Raw genomic sequence first — 12,428 nt, forward strand, 5'->3', positions numbered from 1 at the left:
CCCTCATGAAGAAGGACATTTGGGGGGTAGGGCAGCTGAGCCTGAGCTAAAATGGCTCAGGCAGTCCTGAATAGATCACAGGATTTGAATCTAGACTCACACCTTGTATTTATGCTAACTCTAACCGTATTAGAACACAGTGATCCACTTCAACAGAACAGTTCCATCCCACAGATATTAAAAGGCAATCTAGAAAACTTGCAGGGGGACCAGCCCAGTGCAAATTCTTTGGATGAAAAGGCAATGAACTACTGTTTTAGAGAATGATGTTATCGTATCCTATAAGCACGAGATACAGCTGTCTCCAGTAATAAACTATGAAATTATACAAGGACTCTTTATTTTTTTGTGCAAATATACGGTGCCTAGGCGAGGGATACTACAGAAGCTTCTTAGACGATATAAAATGTATTCATTTGAACTGGCTTCTGGTGATGTCTCGTTTGTTTCCGGGGTTAAACGTAACTTATTTAAAGCTTCTTCTGCAGTGCAGGTTGGGCGAATGTGCGTTTCTCCATCTTGACGAAGGCCACTTTCTTCTCATAGTAGGCTGCCTCATTGATGAAGGCTGGGTAGGTGATGCTGTCACCCTCATACAGAATCACATCTCCACTGAGCGTCTGGAAAATGGGGTCCCCGGGCTTCAGGGGCTGGAAATCTTTATCCTAAAGAGAGAGGATTTGATTATAAGCTAAAGGCAGAACAGTCAGAAGAATCACCTGGAGCAAGCATTCCTACATCTTCTCTGCACGGGAGTGGCAAGAGCAACTCTCACAGAAGCTGGAACAGATGCAGCAAGGGTTTTTCCACACTGCTGCCTGCAGGGTGATGGGTGATAAGATGTAGTAGAAAGTGACAGCTAAGACACTTAAAACAATTGTGCATGGGAAAGAATTTTGGCAGTTGCAAGTTTCCTCTCTTTTGTAACACCTACCAACATTCTCATTTCTACACACTTTTTAAAGGTGTAGGAGCCTAGTCCTTTAACACATTGTGCTGGACAGGCATGGCCAAACTCAGCCCTCCAGATGTTTTGGGACTACAATTCCCATCATCCCTGACCACTGGTCCTGTTAGCAAGGCATGATTGGAGTTGTAAGCCAACAAGATCTGGAGTACCAAGTTTGACCATGCCTGGTGTAGGAGAAGAAGCAGCTGCTACAAAGATGCATACAGATTACATTTTTTACACACACAGAAAGGGGGGGGGAGAGAGGAGTCTGCTCCCCCCTTCTTTCCTTTTCCCTCCATACTCACCTGCAGATTGGGATGTATCACAGCAGAGATCTCACCATCAGGATAGCGGGGAAAATCCACACGTTCAACCACCTTGTATGCTTCAGTCTCAAAGGCTGTGAACAATGTGCCTGACAAGAGGAGATAGAAAGACAACCAGACCATAGAAAGGGAGAGTGTCTCACTTAATGGCCAATGGTCCATTATGGCAGAAGAAAATGTGGGGTCCCCACCCCACTCCTGAGCCACAATCACTATGGGGCTGTACATCAGCGAGTGGCACCTGAACGTTGGTCAAGGCTTCATGCCAAAATTCATTTAAAAACAACAACAGAGCTATTTAATAGATGGAATATCATAAATCACACAGTGGACCACTCTAGAAGCATATAGCATAAAACATGAATTATATCGTCAGAATGATTTCTGAGTAATGTATGGTGGTTGTTTGGTAGGCCAGACACACACTATCTACTTCTGTCTATATACTCACAAGAGAAAAATGTGTGTTTAGGAGGGGAAAGACTGTCAACATTCACCACTAAAACTAAAAAGGCAACATCAACTATCTAAGGGCTCACTCACACTTTCCTATGTCCTTCAATTTCTTCTGTTTTTCCTGTGATTTCTCCGAGAGGGTTTTGTGGTTTTTTTGTTCTGTCACTTTCTCTGGGAAAACCCGCTTCAATTTGCACAAAACCCTATTGACATTTGTTCTGATTCAGCAATAAACAGAGGGTTTCCCAGGGAAAACAGCAAGGCAAAATAAAATGCCAGTCACATTCATTTAGCTCAAGGGTGGAGGCCAAATGTGGCTTCCTAGGGGCTCTTTATCAGGCCCTCATGCCTCTCCCCAGACCACACCCCTTCCCTAGACCACACAGGCCCTGCTCTGAGATTTCATCAGGTGTTTTTGCCTGGCTGGAATTTGCCCTTCAGCAGCAACAATGCCTCTCACTTGGCCGGATGGAAGACGAAGAGGAGTGTCAAAACCTCTGACCTTTGCATGGCTGGAATGGCACCTACTGTGCAAAGGGAAGTCTCTCGCCCATGGCTCCGCCCATTTTGCCACTGGCTCTGCCCCACCCACTTTTCTCTAGGCCTGGGCACCACTGTCACAAGGCCTCCCAGGAGGAGGCTCCTCGTGAGGGAATGCAGTCCCTGAGGGTGAAAAGAGTTCCCGCCTCTGATTTAGCCCAGCTCCAAATCCCAAGAATCAGTATAGAACAAGGAAGGATGGGATAGGTCACCTTTGTTAAAAAGCTCAATGAAGTCCAGAGCACAGGCCATGATGGATCTCATCTGAGCAAGGCAGTCCGCTCGCGCCACGCCTTGGGGCTGAGGACCCAGCTCTAACGCTGAGGGGAATAACAGAGAAGTGATTATGGAATTATCCCAGCAGAATCCCTCTGCCTATCTTACATAAAGCATGAGCTTCCCGAAAGCCTTTTGCATAACTGGCACAGCGGTGGTCTGATCCTGTGCATTTCACTCCCTTGCTTTGGTAATTTTTTAAGCACAGCATGCCATTACCTTTGGGTCGAACACCTGCTGTTAGTACACCTATATGAAACACATTTCCACCCTAGCCCTGCTCAGTATCAGAAACAGTGTGGTATCACATCGTTGTTGAGAGTGTTGGATTTGGAGGACGGTAGCCTGGGTTTAAATCCCCACCCCCCACCCACAAAACGTATTGGGTGGTCTTGGACCACTCACTGCCTCTTAGCTTATTCTTCCTCCCAGGGTTATTGTGAGTGTAAAGGGGAGGGAAAACATGTCTCCTACCCCTGAGCTCCTCTGGGGAGCATGATACACAATTATTTATTTATTTATTTATTTATTTATTTATTTATTTAAAAAACACCTCATGAGTGAGTAGGTAAATAGGTATCTCAATATGGCCCACTGTGCCATGCCAAGAACCAAAAACATTTAGTGGCCCTTGAAGGCCATGACAACTAGAACAACTCATGTAGGTGAGAGAAACTGGCATTTAAGACCTGAGCACGATGGGAGACTGGGGCATCTGAAGTATAACTTAGTTAGCTTTAAGGCCCATCACCCGAAACCTAAATAAATCTATTCCATCTGGGTCCTTCCCCTTCAAAAGACAGGCACCCCCTAAAACAGAAGTGAGGAACCTCTGGTTCACAGTACAATCTTGGCCTGCTTGGGGGTGGGGGTGTCCAATTTGGCCAGGAAGCAATTTTCCCCAAACCACATCCATCTGCCAATCAGCTCACATCAGTCCCCTGGTGAGAATGGGCGCATGCAGCCAAAGCAGCAGGATTTAACCCTTGCTCACCAGCTAATGACCCTCTGCTGGACAGCTGAAGAGCAGAGAGTTCAGTCCTGCTGGTTGCTGAATGCACTGGCAAAGCAGACCCCCTCGCTGCATCATGACGTGATGACTGACAGGTGAGTGGCCCTGCCCCTCCTGTCAAAGTTAACCTAGAACGGATAGTTCTCTGCCATCAGGAATGCCCAGGCTGGTTATCACTCCCTACCTATTCCAGCTTTGGCCACTGAAGTGAGGTAAAGAGTCTCCTCTCCTGGCTGCTGATAAAGGAAGATGGTGCAGGGCCCCATTGAGTAATGCTTCTGTGGAGAAAAGAACAGAAGTAGCTTTTAAGGGGAAACTTCAGCTTTACTTCCCTGAAAAAGCTGGGGAAATGAGATTTTCAGGAGATCCCAGGATCATGGGCTTACCTGAATGTAGTGAGACATGTGCATGGACAACAGGCAGTGCTCAGTGGCCACAAAAAGGCAGGCGCCCATGTTGGCTGTGGTGTTATGTAGGTCAAACATAAAGTCATAGGCCTGAGATGAATCCCTGGGCCCAAAACTCTGGTTGATCTCCTGAGCACGTTGAACTTCATAGTGGTCTATGTCAGAGTCCTTGGAGCTAAGAAACAGATGAGCAAAACAAAGGTGATGGCAAATGGGCAGATTCCTGGGATTTCAAGCAGGACTGAAGGTGAGATGACATTTTCCCATGGAGGTCTTCCAGATGTTTTTGAACTACAATTCCCATCAGCCCTAGCAAGCCTGGCCAATGATCTGGGACGTGAGGAGTTGTAGTTTAGAAACATCTAGAGAGCCAAAAGTTCTCCACCCCAGCCTTATGCAGCAAAATCCAGCCTTGAGTGATGATTTAGCACTCCAACACATCCTCAGATCTAGCTGAGAGGAATGCAAGCCAAAGCAGTTTCCCTTCCCCAGTAGCAGGAGTGGCATAACTCTTGCCTTTCCTAGGGAAGCTCTGCAGAGCAACACACAGGCTCATAGACTCACGTGAGAAATTCATTGAGGAAAGCCCGATTAAGATCCCTCCCAATGTAGCGCACACATTGCTCAACTGCCCGTGGGTTGCCCAGGAAGGGCGTAGCTTGGAAGGTGCCGCGTTGCAACTCAGAGGGGTCCCTGAGCCAGTGCTTGGCCAGGTAAACTCCCGACATCTCATTCCCATGAGTGCCCCCAGAAACGGCCACTCGTTTCATGGAGGGAAGACGTTGAAGTTCCGCCATGACTGCAGTAGTTTTGGCTCCTGTTAGGAGAAAGAAAGCCAAGAAATGACTGTTGCCCTATTGGAAACATCAGAGAAAAGAATTCCCCCCATTTGCACCTAGCCAAACCATTTCTGTCCCCCAAAGGCCTCCTTAATAGCCACTTCTGCAAAGCCTTTGTTTGTTTATTTCATAACATTTATATGCTGCTTGACTGTAAAAAAAACAAACATTCAAAGCAGTTTACAAAAGATAAAACAGTAAAATTTCAACCCTATTTTAAAACATACAGACGTTTAAATACAGCGGTGCCTCGCAAGACGAAATTAATTCATTCCGCGAGATTTTTTTCGTCTTGCGAAGCACGGTGTCGGGAAAGTTTTGGAAAAGCTTCAAAAATCACCAAAGTCTTTAAAAACCTCAAAAAAAGGCTACCACACCGCGTTCTATGAGTTGCTCCTCGAAGTCAAGTCGCAACTGTATTAACGGTGTTAAGAAAACGGAAACAAACTTGCAAGACGTTTTCGTCTTGCGAAGCAAGCCCATAGGGAAATTCGTCTTGCGAAGCAGCTCAAAAACCACAAAACCCTTTCGTCTAGCGAGTTTTTCATCTTGCGAGGCATTCGTCTTGCGAGGTACCACTGTACTAAAACAGATTAAAATTACTTCCTAAGCATCAGGGTGGGCTTGCCTAAACAAGAATGTTTCTGGCAGGCACAAAAAAGAGTGCAATGAAGATACCTCTTGATCTCAAGAGGCAGGGAGTTCCAAAGTGTAGGAGCTGCCCCACTAAATGACTGAGTTCTTATAAAGACAGAACAGGTATTATGTGGCACCTATTATGTAGTGCCAATTTCGCCAATCGAAACGGCCGAGGGGGCACATGGAGGGTAAGGTGATCTCATACATAAACTGGTCCCCAGTTCTTAAGGGCTTTATATCCTAACAGTGAAACCTTAAACTTGGCTCAGCAGCCAATGCAGATCTCTGAGCACAGGTGTTATATGCTGACAAGGCCTCACTCCTGCCAGCAATCATGCTGCAGCATTTTGTACTAACCGCAGTTTCCGGATCAAGCAAGAGGGAAACCCCACATAGAGTACATTGCAGTAAATCCACAGCACTGAAAATTCACGAACTACTGTGGCAAGGCTTTCCCAGTCGAGGAATGACTGTTGCTGTTGAATCAGTCGCAGCTGGTCAAAGGAACTTCTAGCCACAGTGCTTCCTGTGACCAAGCTGGAGCAGAAGCACCCCCAAATTGTGAACCTGCTTCTTCAGAGGGAGTGCAGCCCCATCCAGGGTAGGCAACTGACCAATTTCTCAGACACGGGAGCTACTCACCCCCAGCACCTCTGTCTTGCCAGGATACAAGCTCTGCTTGTTTTAGCTCATCCATTTCACAGCTGCATCCAGGTATTGGCCCAGGAACTGCGCAGCAGCCTCTTTTGATTCAATGATTAAGAAGAAATAACCATTAGCACCTTGCCCCCAAACTCCTAATGACCACCCCCAGCGACTTCATGCAGAATGATATTAAACAGCAGTGGAGATAAGACAGTCCCCTGCAGCACCCCATAAGAGCCACCAGGGGGCACTCTCCCAATGCTACTCTCTGGAGTTGGTTCTGAAGGCAGGATTGGGACCACTGTAATACCGTGCTCCCAATTCCCATTTTCTGAAGCCGGTCCAGGACTTTCAAAGCCTCACACATCCTACAGTGTCTACAAATAGTTGACTTTCTGCTACTTCCATTTCTCCACCTCATCAGGCCTTGGCAACCTCCCTTCAACCTGGCATGACTTGAAAGCATAGGTGCCATTTGGAGAGACCAGCAGAGGGAGTTTGCATCTAAAGTGACTATTATCTCAAACATTTAAATGGTTTACATGTTATTGGTATGCATATGCAAAAAACCCACAAATCTCCTGTTTAAAATACAAGTGCACACCCACCCACATGCATTTAATTATTATGAGATTTAAATAATAAAAAAGAGGGAGGAGGGAGAAACACTCATGTTCTCAAGTTTCATCTCTCATAACGTCATGAATTTGGCCTTCTTGATAATGGGGAACGCCTAGCTGATGAGCGGCCAGGGATGTTAACAAAGGAACTGCTGTAGTCATTAATAACTTAATATGTTTTTCTGATAGTTGGGAACCTGGCAGCCTTTAGAATGCAACACCCAGGAGCATTTGGGAACACGACATTCCTCATATCTAAGCTGAGGAGCAAAGAAGCAGTTTGTCACCAGCTTTCAATTAGGAAAGGATCAGAGAGAGACTTTGTTAAGACAATTGGACATAGTTTTCACCCTCCATCAACTCCTTGAACCTTATGGAGAGACACTTTCATTTGATTGCCTTTCTTGGAACGTCTAAAACTACAACCATCAGCCGCTATTTTGCTTTCTTTTCTGTACAGCTACTAAGCTCTAATATGGATATGTTTCGTTACTTGAAATTAAAAATAAATTGCAAAAATTAAAAGAAGTAGACGAAAGGACCAGGAGACATTTGGAGGTGGCATATGGAGCTATGAGTTGGCTGGTTGTGGAGTACCATGGGGTGCAGGGGTTCTCCTTGGAATCTGATGCCCAGTTAAATTTGCTGTCTGCTACAGAGGCTATCCCTTCCACAGTTACCACCACCTCTGGAAAAAAAACCTTTGCCATCCCCTTCCCTTTCAAACATGGCACGGTTGCTTGTGATCATTGCTGTGCACACTATGGATTTTCTGCCTCAGGGACCAAAATGCCATAGGTTGTTGCCTCCGCAGCATCTGTGTTGTTGGGATTTTTTGTTTTTGTTTTGCAATACGCCTTTCTGTCTGCCAGAGCGCCTGCCTGATTCTAACCATGAAGACAGACTTCATGGGAGGGAGCTAGACAGCTGATGTGTGCACCTCCTGAATCCTAGCTGCTGGGCAGCTCAGTTGGTAGAGCAGAAGTCTTTTAATCTCAGGGTTGTGGGTTCAAGACTCACATCGGGCTAAAGAGTCCTGCACTGCAGGGGGCTGGACTAGATGACCCTCATGGTCCCTTCCAACTCTATAAAGACTGTGACTCTTCTATAGGACTGCACAGAGGTGGACAAGTGAATGGAAGCTGCAATGTAGACCCCTTGCTCCTTCTGCCTGCCAGGTTAAACAGTGAAAGAGCAGAGATAAGTTTCAGTTAGAGTGGCCACTCAGCACACCACTAAAATGAGGACATGCAACACCAGCAAAAAGGTTTTTTTTTTTTTTTAAAAAGACACTTATTTGCATATGCTAATTGATATGGATGCAAGTTTACAAACAATATCTAAAGATATTTTTTCTTTTACAGAAAGTTAGGACCACACATTTAATAAAACATGTATAAAACAAAATGTAACTATGGTTAATTCACGTGTGGACCTATTGTTTTGCAGGAAAGCCCCTGAAGAAGGCCTTTTGGGGCTGAACACATGGGCCATTTTAACAACGACAACGACAACAATAATAATAACAATAACAACAATAACAATAATACTCTTCAGCATCTTTGACCCTTCTCTTTTTTATATATTTCTAGTGGAAAGCTTCAAATCCTCAATTTTCCGAACTAAAACAACAGGAAAAATGGGCCCTGTCAGTGTCACCAAGATGCTGACATGGTGCATGATGGGGCCAAGTTCAGCAAAGGGGAAATTCTAGCTTACCTTAAAATGTTCCGAAAAGAGCTAGCTGCTGAAATTGAAAATGGCAGCTAGAGACTTACAATTATGCGTGGAGAAGCAGGAGAACATGCAGGGTAAAATCTTATGTTCAGATCTGGGCCTTCTGGAGAGAGGAATGGGAGGGCCCCACATCATTTATATTGCACTGGTTCCAGGACTTGAAATTGCCAGTAGAAGTGACCTGGCAGGACACTGAACAAGCTTATGGGGCCCCCAGTCCAAGGGAGCCAAACAGCGGTGAAGTGAGAGATCTAGTGATAAGATTTAAGAGGTTTACAATTAAAGAAGCTGTGCTTAAGACGTTGCACAATTTCCACGTGCTGAAACATGAGGAAGTGAAAGTTCAGCGTGTTAAGATCTATTTTTGAAACCCTGGGACAGCGGCAGAGCTTCAACCTATAATGGAGAAACTGCAGAGAGCTAGGATTGCAGTATTGTTGGGGATTTCATCTTCAAGTTGGCTGGCAATTTTTACTCTGCATCCATCCTGCCAGAAGTGGGAGGGCTGCTAGCTGATCTGCAGCTAGAAACCTCCGAGGGGGTGCAAACAGAGGAAGCAGATGGTGCAAGTGGCAGCCACGATTCTTTCTAGGAACAGCAGAAGAAGAAATCCAGAAATGGCTGCCTTCTGGGGAACACGATAAGGAAAAGTGGAGCCACTGGGAGAAAACAACTTAGGGCAAGGAGTTAGTTGAATACAACCCATGAGATACAACTAAATCTCTTGAGTGGGGTCAATGTATAAAATGTATAAAAACAGCTACAATGCTCAAAAGGACCAAGCTGAATGCAAATACAGTGGTACCTCAGGTTACATATGCTTCAGGTTACATACGCTTCAGGTTACAGACTCCACTAACCCAGAAACAGTGCTTCAGGTTAAGAACTTTGCTTCAGGATGAGAACAGAAATCGTGCTCCGGCAGCGCGGTGGCAGCAGGAGGCCCCATTAGCTAAAGTGGTGCTTCAGGTTAAGAACTGTTTCGGGTTAAGTACGGACCTCCGGAACGAATTAAGTACTTAACACGAGGTACCACTGTAATGCTCTGATGGTAGGAACAGCTGATCTGCAAAGAGAAAGGGCACAAGGCATTGTGACTGAGGCATCACTGACACTTGGCCCTCTGTTGAACTTTGAAATTTTCCAGAGACAAGCTATCAACAATGTTTGCCACGGTGGTAGCAAAATGGCAGTGGTGACTACTACCCTCTCTGTGACTACCAGAACTGTCATACCTTGCTCTGAGGAAAGGCCTCTTCCTTGCAGTGTGATACTGAGCTGCAAAGATGCTGCAAGGATGTCCTTGCACTGGAGGCAGTGGCAGAGGGAAGAGGAGCAGCAGCAGAAAAGTAGTGGAAGGCAGCAAAAGAAGAGGAAAGGTGGTGTCGGCAACAAGGGTCACGGCGAAGGGGAGGGAAAGCGGCAAGCGGCAACCATGACCTACATCAGCGCAGCGTACTGTGTTTCATCCAGTGCTTTTTTGGGGGGGTGCAGGGGTACACCCCCCCAAACATTTTGTGAATCTAAGTTTGGCCTCATTGAGGGGCAGTATTTCAATACGAGTAGGAAAATGAGAGTACCCCTAAACAGATAGGAGGAGCTGTACACTGTGGGCAAGGAGGAAGCTGGCAAGAGAGCACAATTTGTAGACTGGAGTCTAGACCAGACAGCATTTATGCTACCATTTATGAATGACATAGGAGGGCAACTCTTCCAGTTGTGGTTTCTACTGTCACTTCAGCAATGTGGCCAAACAACCCTAAGCAGGTAAGAAGGGCCATAGTACTAAATGTAGTATATTAATTTGAATTAAGCAGCTCATTATTTGGCTGCCAGTTCCTAATTTCTACAAATCCACATACCTGCAGCTGGAGAGTCCACAAACTTGCAAGTATCTTGTGAAGACTTCGCAGAGCTGCAGATGGCGGAAGGACAATCCAAAGATATCTGGAAGAAGGGCTTATGAGAAGAATAGGAAACATTTGTGCCCCATAAGATGATTTAGTTTACCAAAGTGTATGGAAAAATGTAAATGAACACAGTCCTGCTATCCAGAGTAAGCTCTTGGCCTTCATGATGTTCAGTGGGAAAATAACAGAAGTTGGGAACACTTACCGGTCAGAGGACTTAAATTAATATGGGTTCTTAGCTCAGGACGGCTCCTGTCACCTCAGTGCACTTGAGCTGTTAGAGTCACAGCGAAGCTGGAAAGCGAACATTTAACCTTTAGCTCTAGCTGTTTGGAGCCTGGTGAATTATTTTCTTGTTGCAATTGCCAGTGACCTATGGACCACACTGCATCTGCACCAAAATGTTGCCCTGTCTTAAGTTCTGAGTCAAAGAACCCAAACTGGGCAAGAAATTAAGAATAATTGCTAGGGATTAAGTATGAAATCACCCCAGCCTGAGTGGTTGGGTTCACACTTGCAGGACATTTGCAGACTATTGCTATTTTCAGGTGGGATTCAATCACGTATTGGCAAATTCAGGCTGCACAATGCCAGTTGATTGGGAAGTCTTGCACAAGAAGCCCGCTCATTAACTAGCTGACATTGCCTCTCCACCCTGTAAACAAATCAGGATGAATGCTCAGTAACCATGTTGCCTGGGAGCACCCTGAGTTGTGCACTCCAGCCCCCTAGAATCTAGTCCTAGACAAAGGATAAGACATAATACTGTCTAGTTGACAGTTTGAGGTCCATGGATAATGATGATCAGTGCTTTTTTTCTTAAAAAAATGTTTGGGGTACTCTCATTTTGACTCAAGAAAACCACCATTTTATAGATCAAATCGAGGAAAATAAATACAGTAAATGGACAAAAGTACAAAGATTCACAAAATGTTTAGGGGTATGCGTACGCCTGCGTCCCCCCCAGAAAAAAGCACTAATGATGATGTTCCAAACCTGGATGCAGCTTTGGGGCTCACACTTTTTACAACTGCTCTGCCTTCTTATTAATGAACAGATATTTCTAAACACTCTTGCATGCTCCCTCACTTCTTTGAGCAATGAGAAGTTGCATGGGCAGCCCAAAGTACATTCAGTAAGCATAGCTCTCTCTGTCTCACTCCAGACTCCACAAATGCCTTTTTCTTCTCCCTCACACACAAATGCACCCACTTTACAATATCCCCTCCACTAGCTTTGGGTCTCCTGCTTCAAGTTCTGATTCCTATCTCCTCCGAATGACTGAACAAGATTTCTAGGTAGCTACCAACCATGAGCTCCCATTGAGAAACATCACTGTGCTCTTAGCTACTATCACTCCTAGCAAAAGAATTGTCTTCTAGCCACAGATTCCAGTCATTAGTGGAATTTTCTACCATTTGATTGGGAAGCACAAAACAATGTCATGTGGAAGACCTCTATGTAGGGTAGCAGTGTCATGTAGGAAAGAGTCTGTGTTCTTACCAGCTACAGGACTGGTCCAAGACATTTTGTTTCTTGAAACAAAGGACAAGATAGTGCCTTCCCTCATTTCCACATATAGAAGCTAACCAGTTTAATTTTACTTCAACACTGGCAATGGGACAGCGTCCTCCACAGCACCTGAGGCGGTGTAGGGCAAACTATGTGGCAAACAAACACAACTATGTCTTCTAACGCCTCGGCTCCAGTCCCTGTGCCTCTAGCATTTGCTGTCTGAGGCAGCTGCCTCACTCCACCTAGTGGTAGGGCTGACCCTGTCTAGGTAAGTGTGCACAGGATTGCAGCTTAAACTGACCAGAGGTGACAGGCAAGATTCAAAAGCCATAGACCAGCTCAAATTTATAGCGATATAAATAGGTAGAATTGACACTTGCGCCCTATTCTTCTGCAGGATAGGACTCCTGGAGAAACCATTGACTCTTTTGGGCCTGTGATGAATAGAATCTATTCCATCCTTCATGTTATTTTCTCTCCCTGCAAAATACCTCAGTAAGGACTTCTCTTGCCTGCTGCTCTCTGGGAGCCATCCTTCCCTCCCTCATGCTAAG

The 12,428-nt window shown here is 45.5% G+C and overlaps 1 protein-coding gene and 1 long non-coding RNA gene across 8 annotated transcripts; both read right to left on the reverse strand.

The window, feature by feature from the left end:
• Positions 1–323: 323 nt before the first annotated feature.
• On the reverse strand, positions 324–9,190 carry ACY3 (aminoacylase 3). Of its 7 annotated transcripts, none has more exons than XM_081206760.1 (8): positions 8,491–9,190; positions 7,733–7,883; positions 4,534–4,786; positions 3,949–4,144; positions 3,747–3,864; positions 2,487–2,594; positions 1,258–1,367; positions 324–665 (listed from the first exon to the last, which is right to left on the reverse strand). In XM_081206760.1, the coding sequence occupies exons 3-8, from the start codon at positions 4,764–4,766 to the stop codon at positions 471–473; spliced, it is 960 nt and encodes a 319-aa protein (XP_081062886.1). In that variant the 5' UTR covers positions 4,767–4,786; positions 7,733–7,883; positions 8,491–9,190; the 3' UTR covers positions 324–470. The 7 variants fall into 7 exon arrangements, with proteins under 7 accessions (XP_081062886.1, XP_081062885.1, XP_081062887.1 ...); XM_081206759.1 differs by having other exon boundaries at positions 8,432–9,190; XM_081206761.1 differs by lacking the exon at positions 7,733–7,883.
• Positions 9,191–9,241: 51 nt separating this feature from the next.
• LOC308594140 lies at positions 9,242–10,558 on the reverse strand. Its single transcript, XR_014011357.1, has 2 exons — positions 10,312–10,558; positions 9,242–9,515 (listed from the first exon to the last, which is right to left on the reverse strand). It is a non-coding gene; the product is annotated as an uncharacterized lncRNA (long non-coding RNA).
• Positions 10,559–12,428: the final 1,870 nt, after the last annotated feature.

This window comes from Podarcis bocagei, assembly GCF_964188305.1.
Source record: "Podarcis bocagei genome assembly, chromosome: 1".
Classification (NCBI taxonomy): Eukaryota; Metazoa; Chordata; class Lepidosauria; order Squamata; family Lacertidae; genus Podarcis; species Podarcis bocagei.

Excerpts from the sequence above, each read along its gene's own strand:
- ACY3 (XM_081206755.1), bottom strand. The coding sequence starts at position 6,144 with ATGGATGAGCTAAAACAAGCAGAGCTTGTATCCTGGCAAGACAGAGGT. Across the intron at positions 4,145-4,533 it reads TTCCTCAATGAATTTCTCAC|CTCCAAGGACTCTGACATAG; the intron begins GTGAGTCTATGA and ends TCTGTTTCTTAG. Across the intron at positions 3,865-3,948 it reads ACATGTCTCACTACATTCAG|CTACTTCTGTTCTTTTCTCC; the intron begins GTAAGCCCATGA and ends TCCCCTTAAAAG.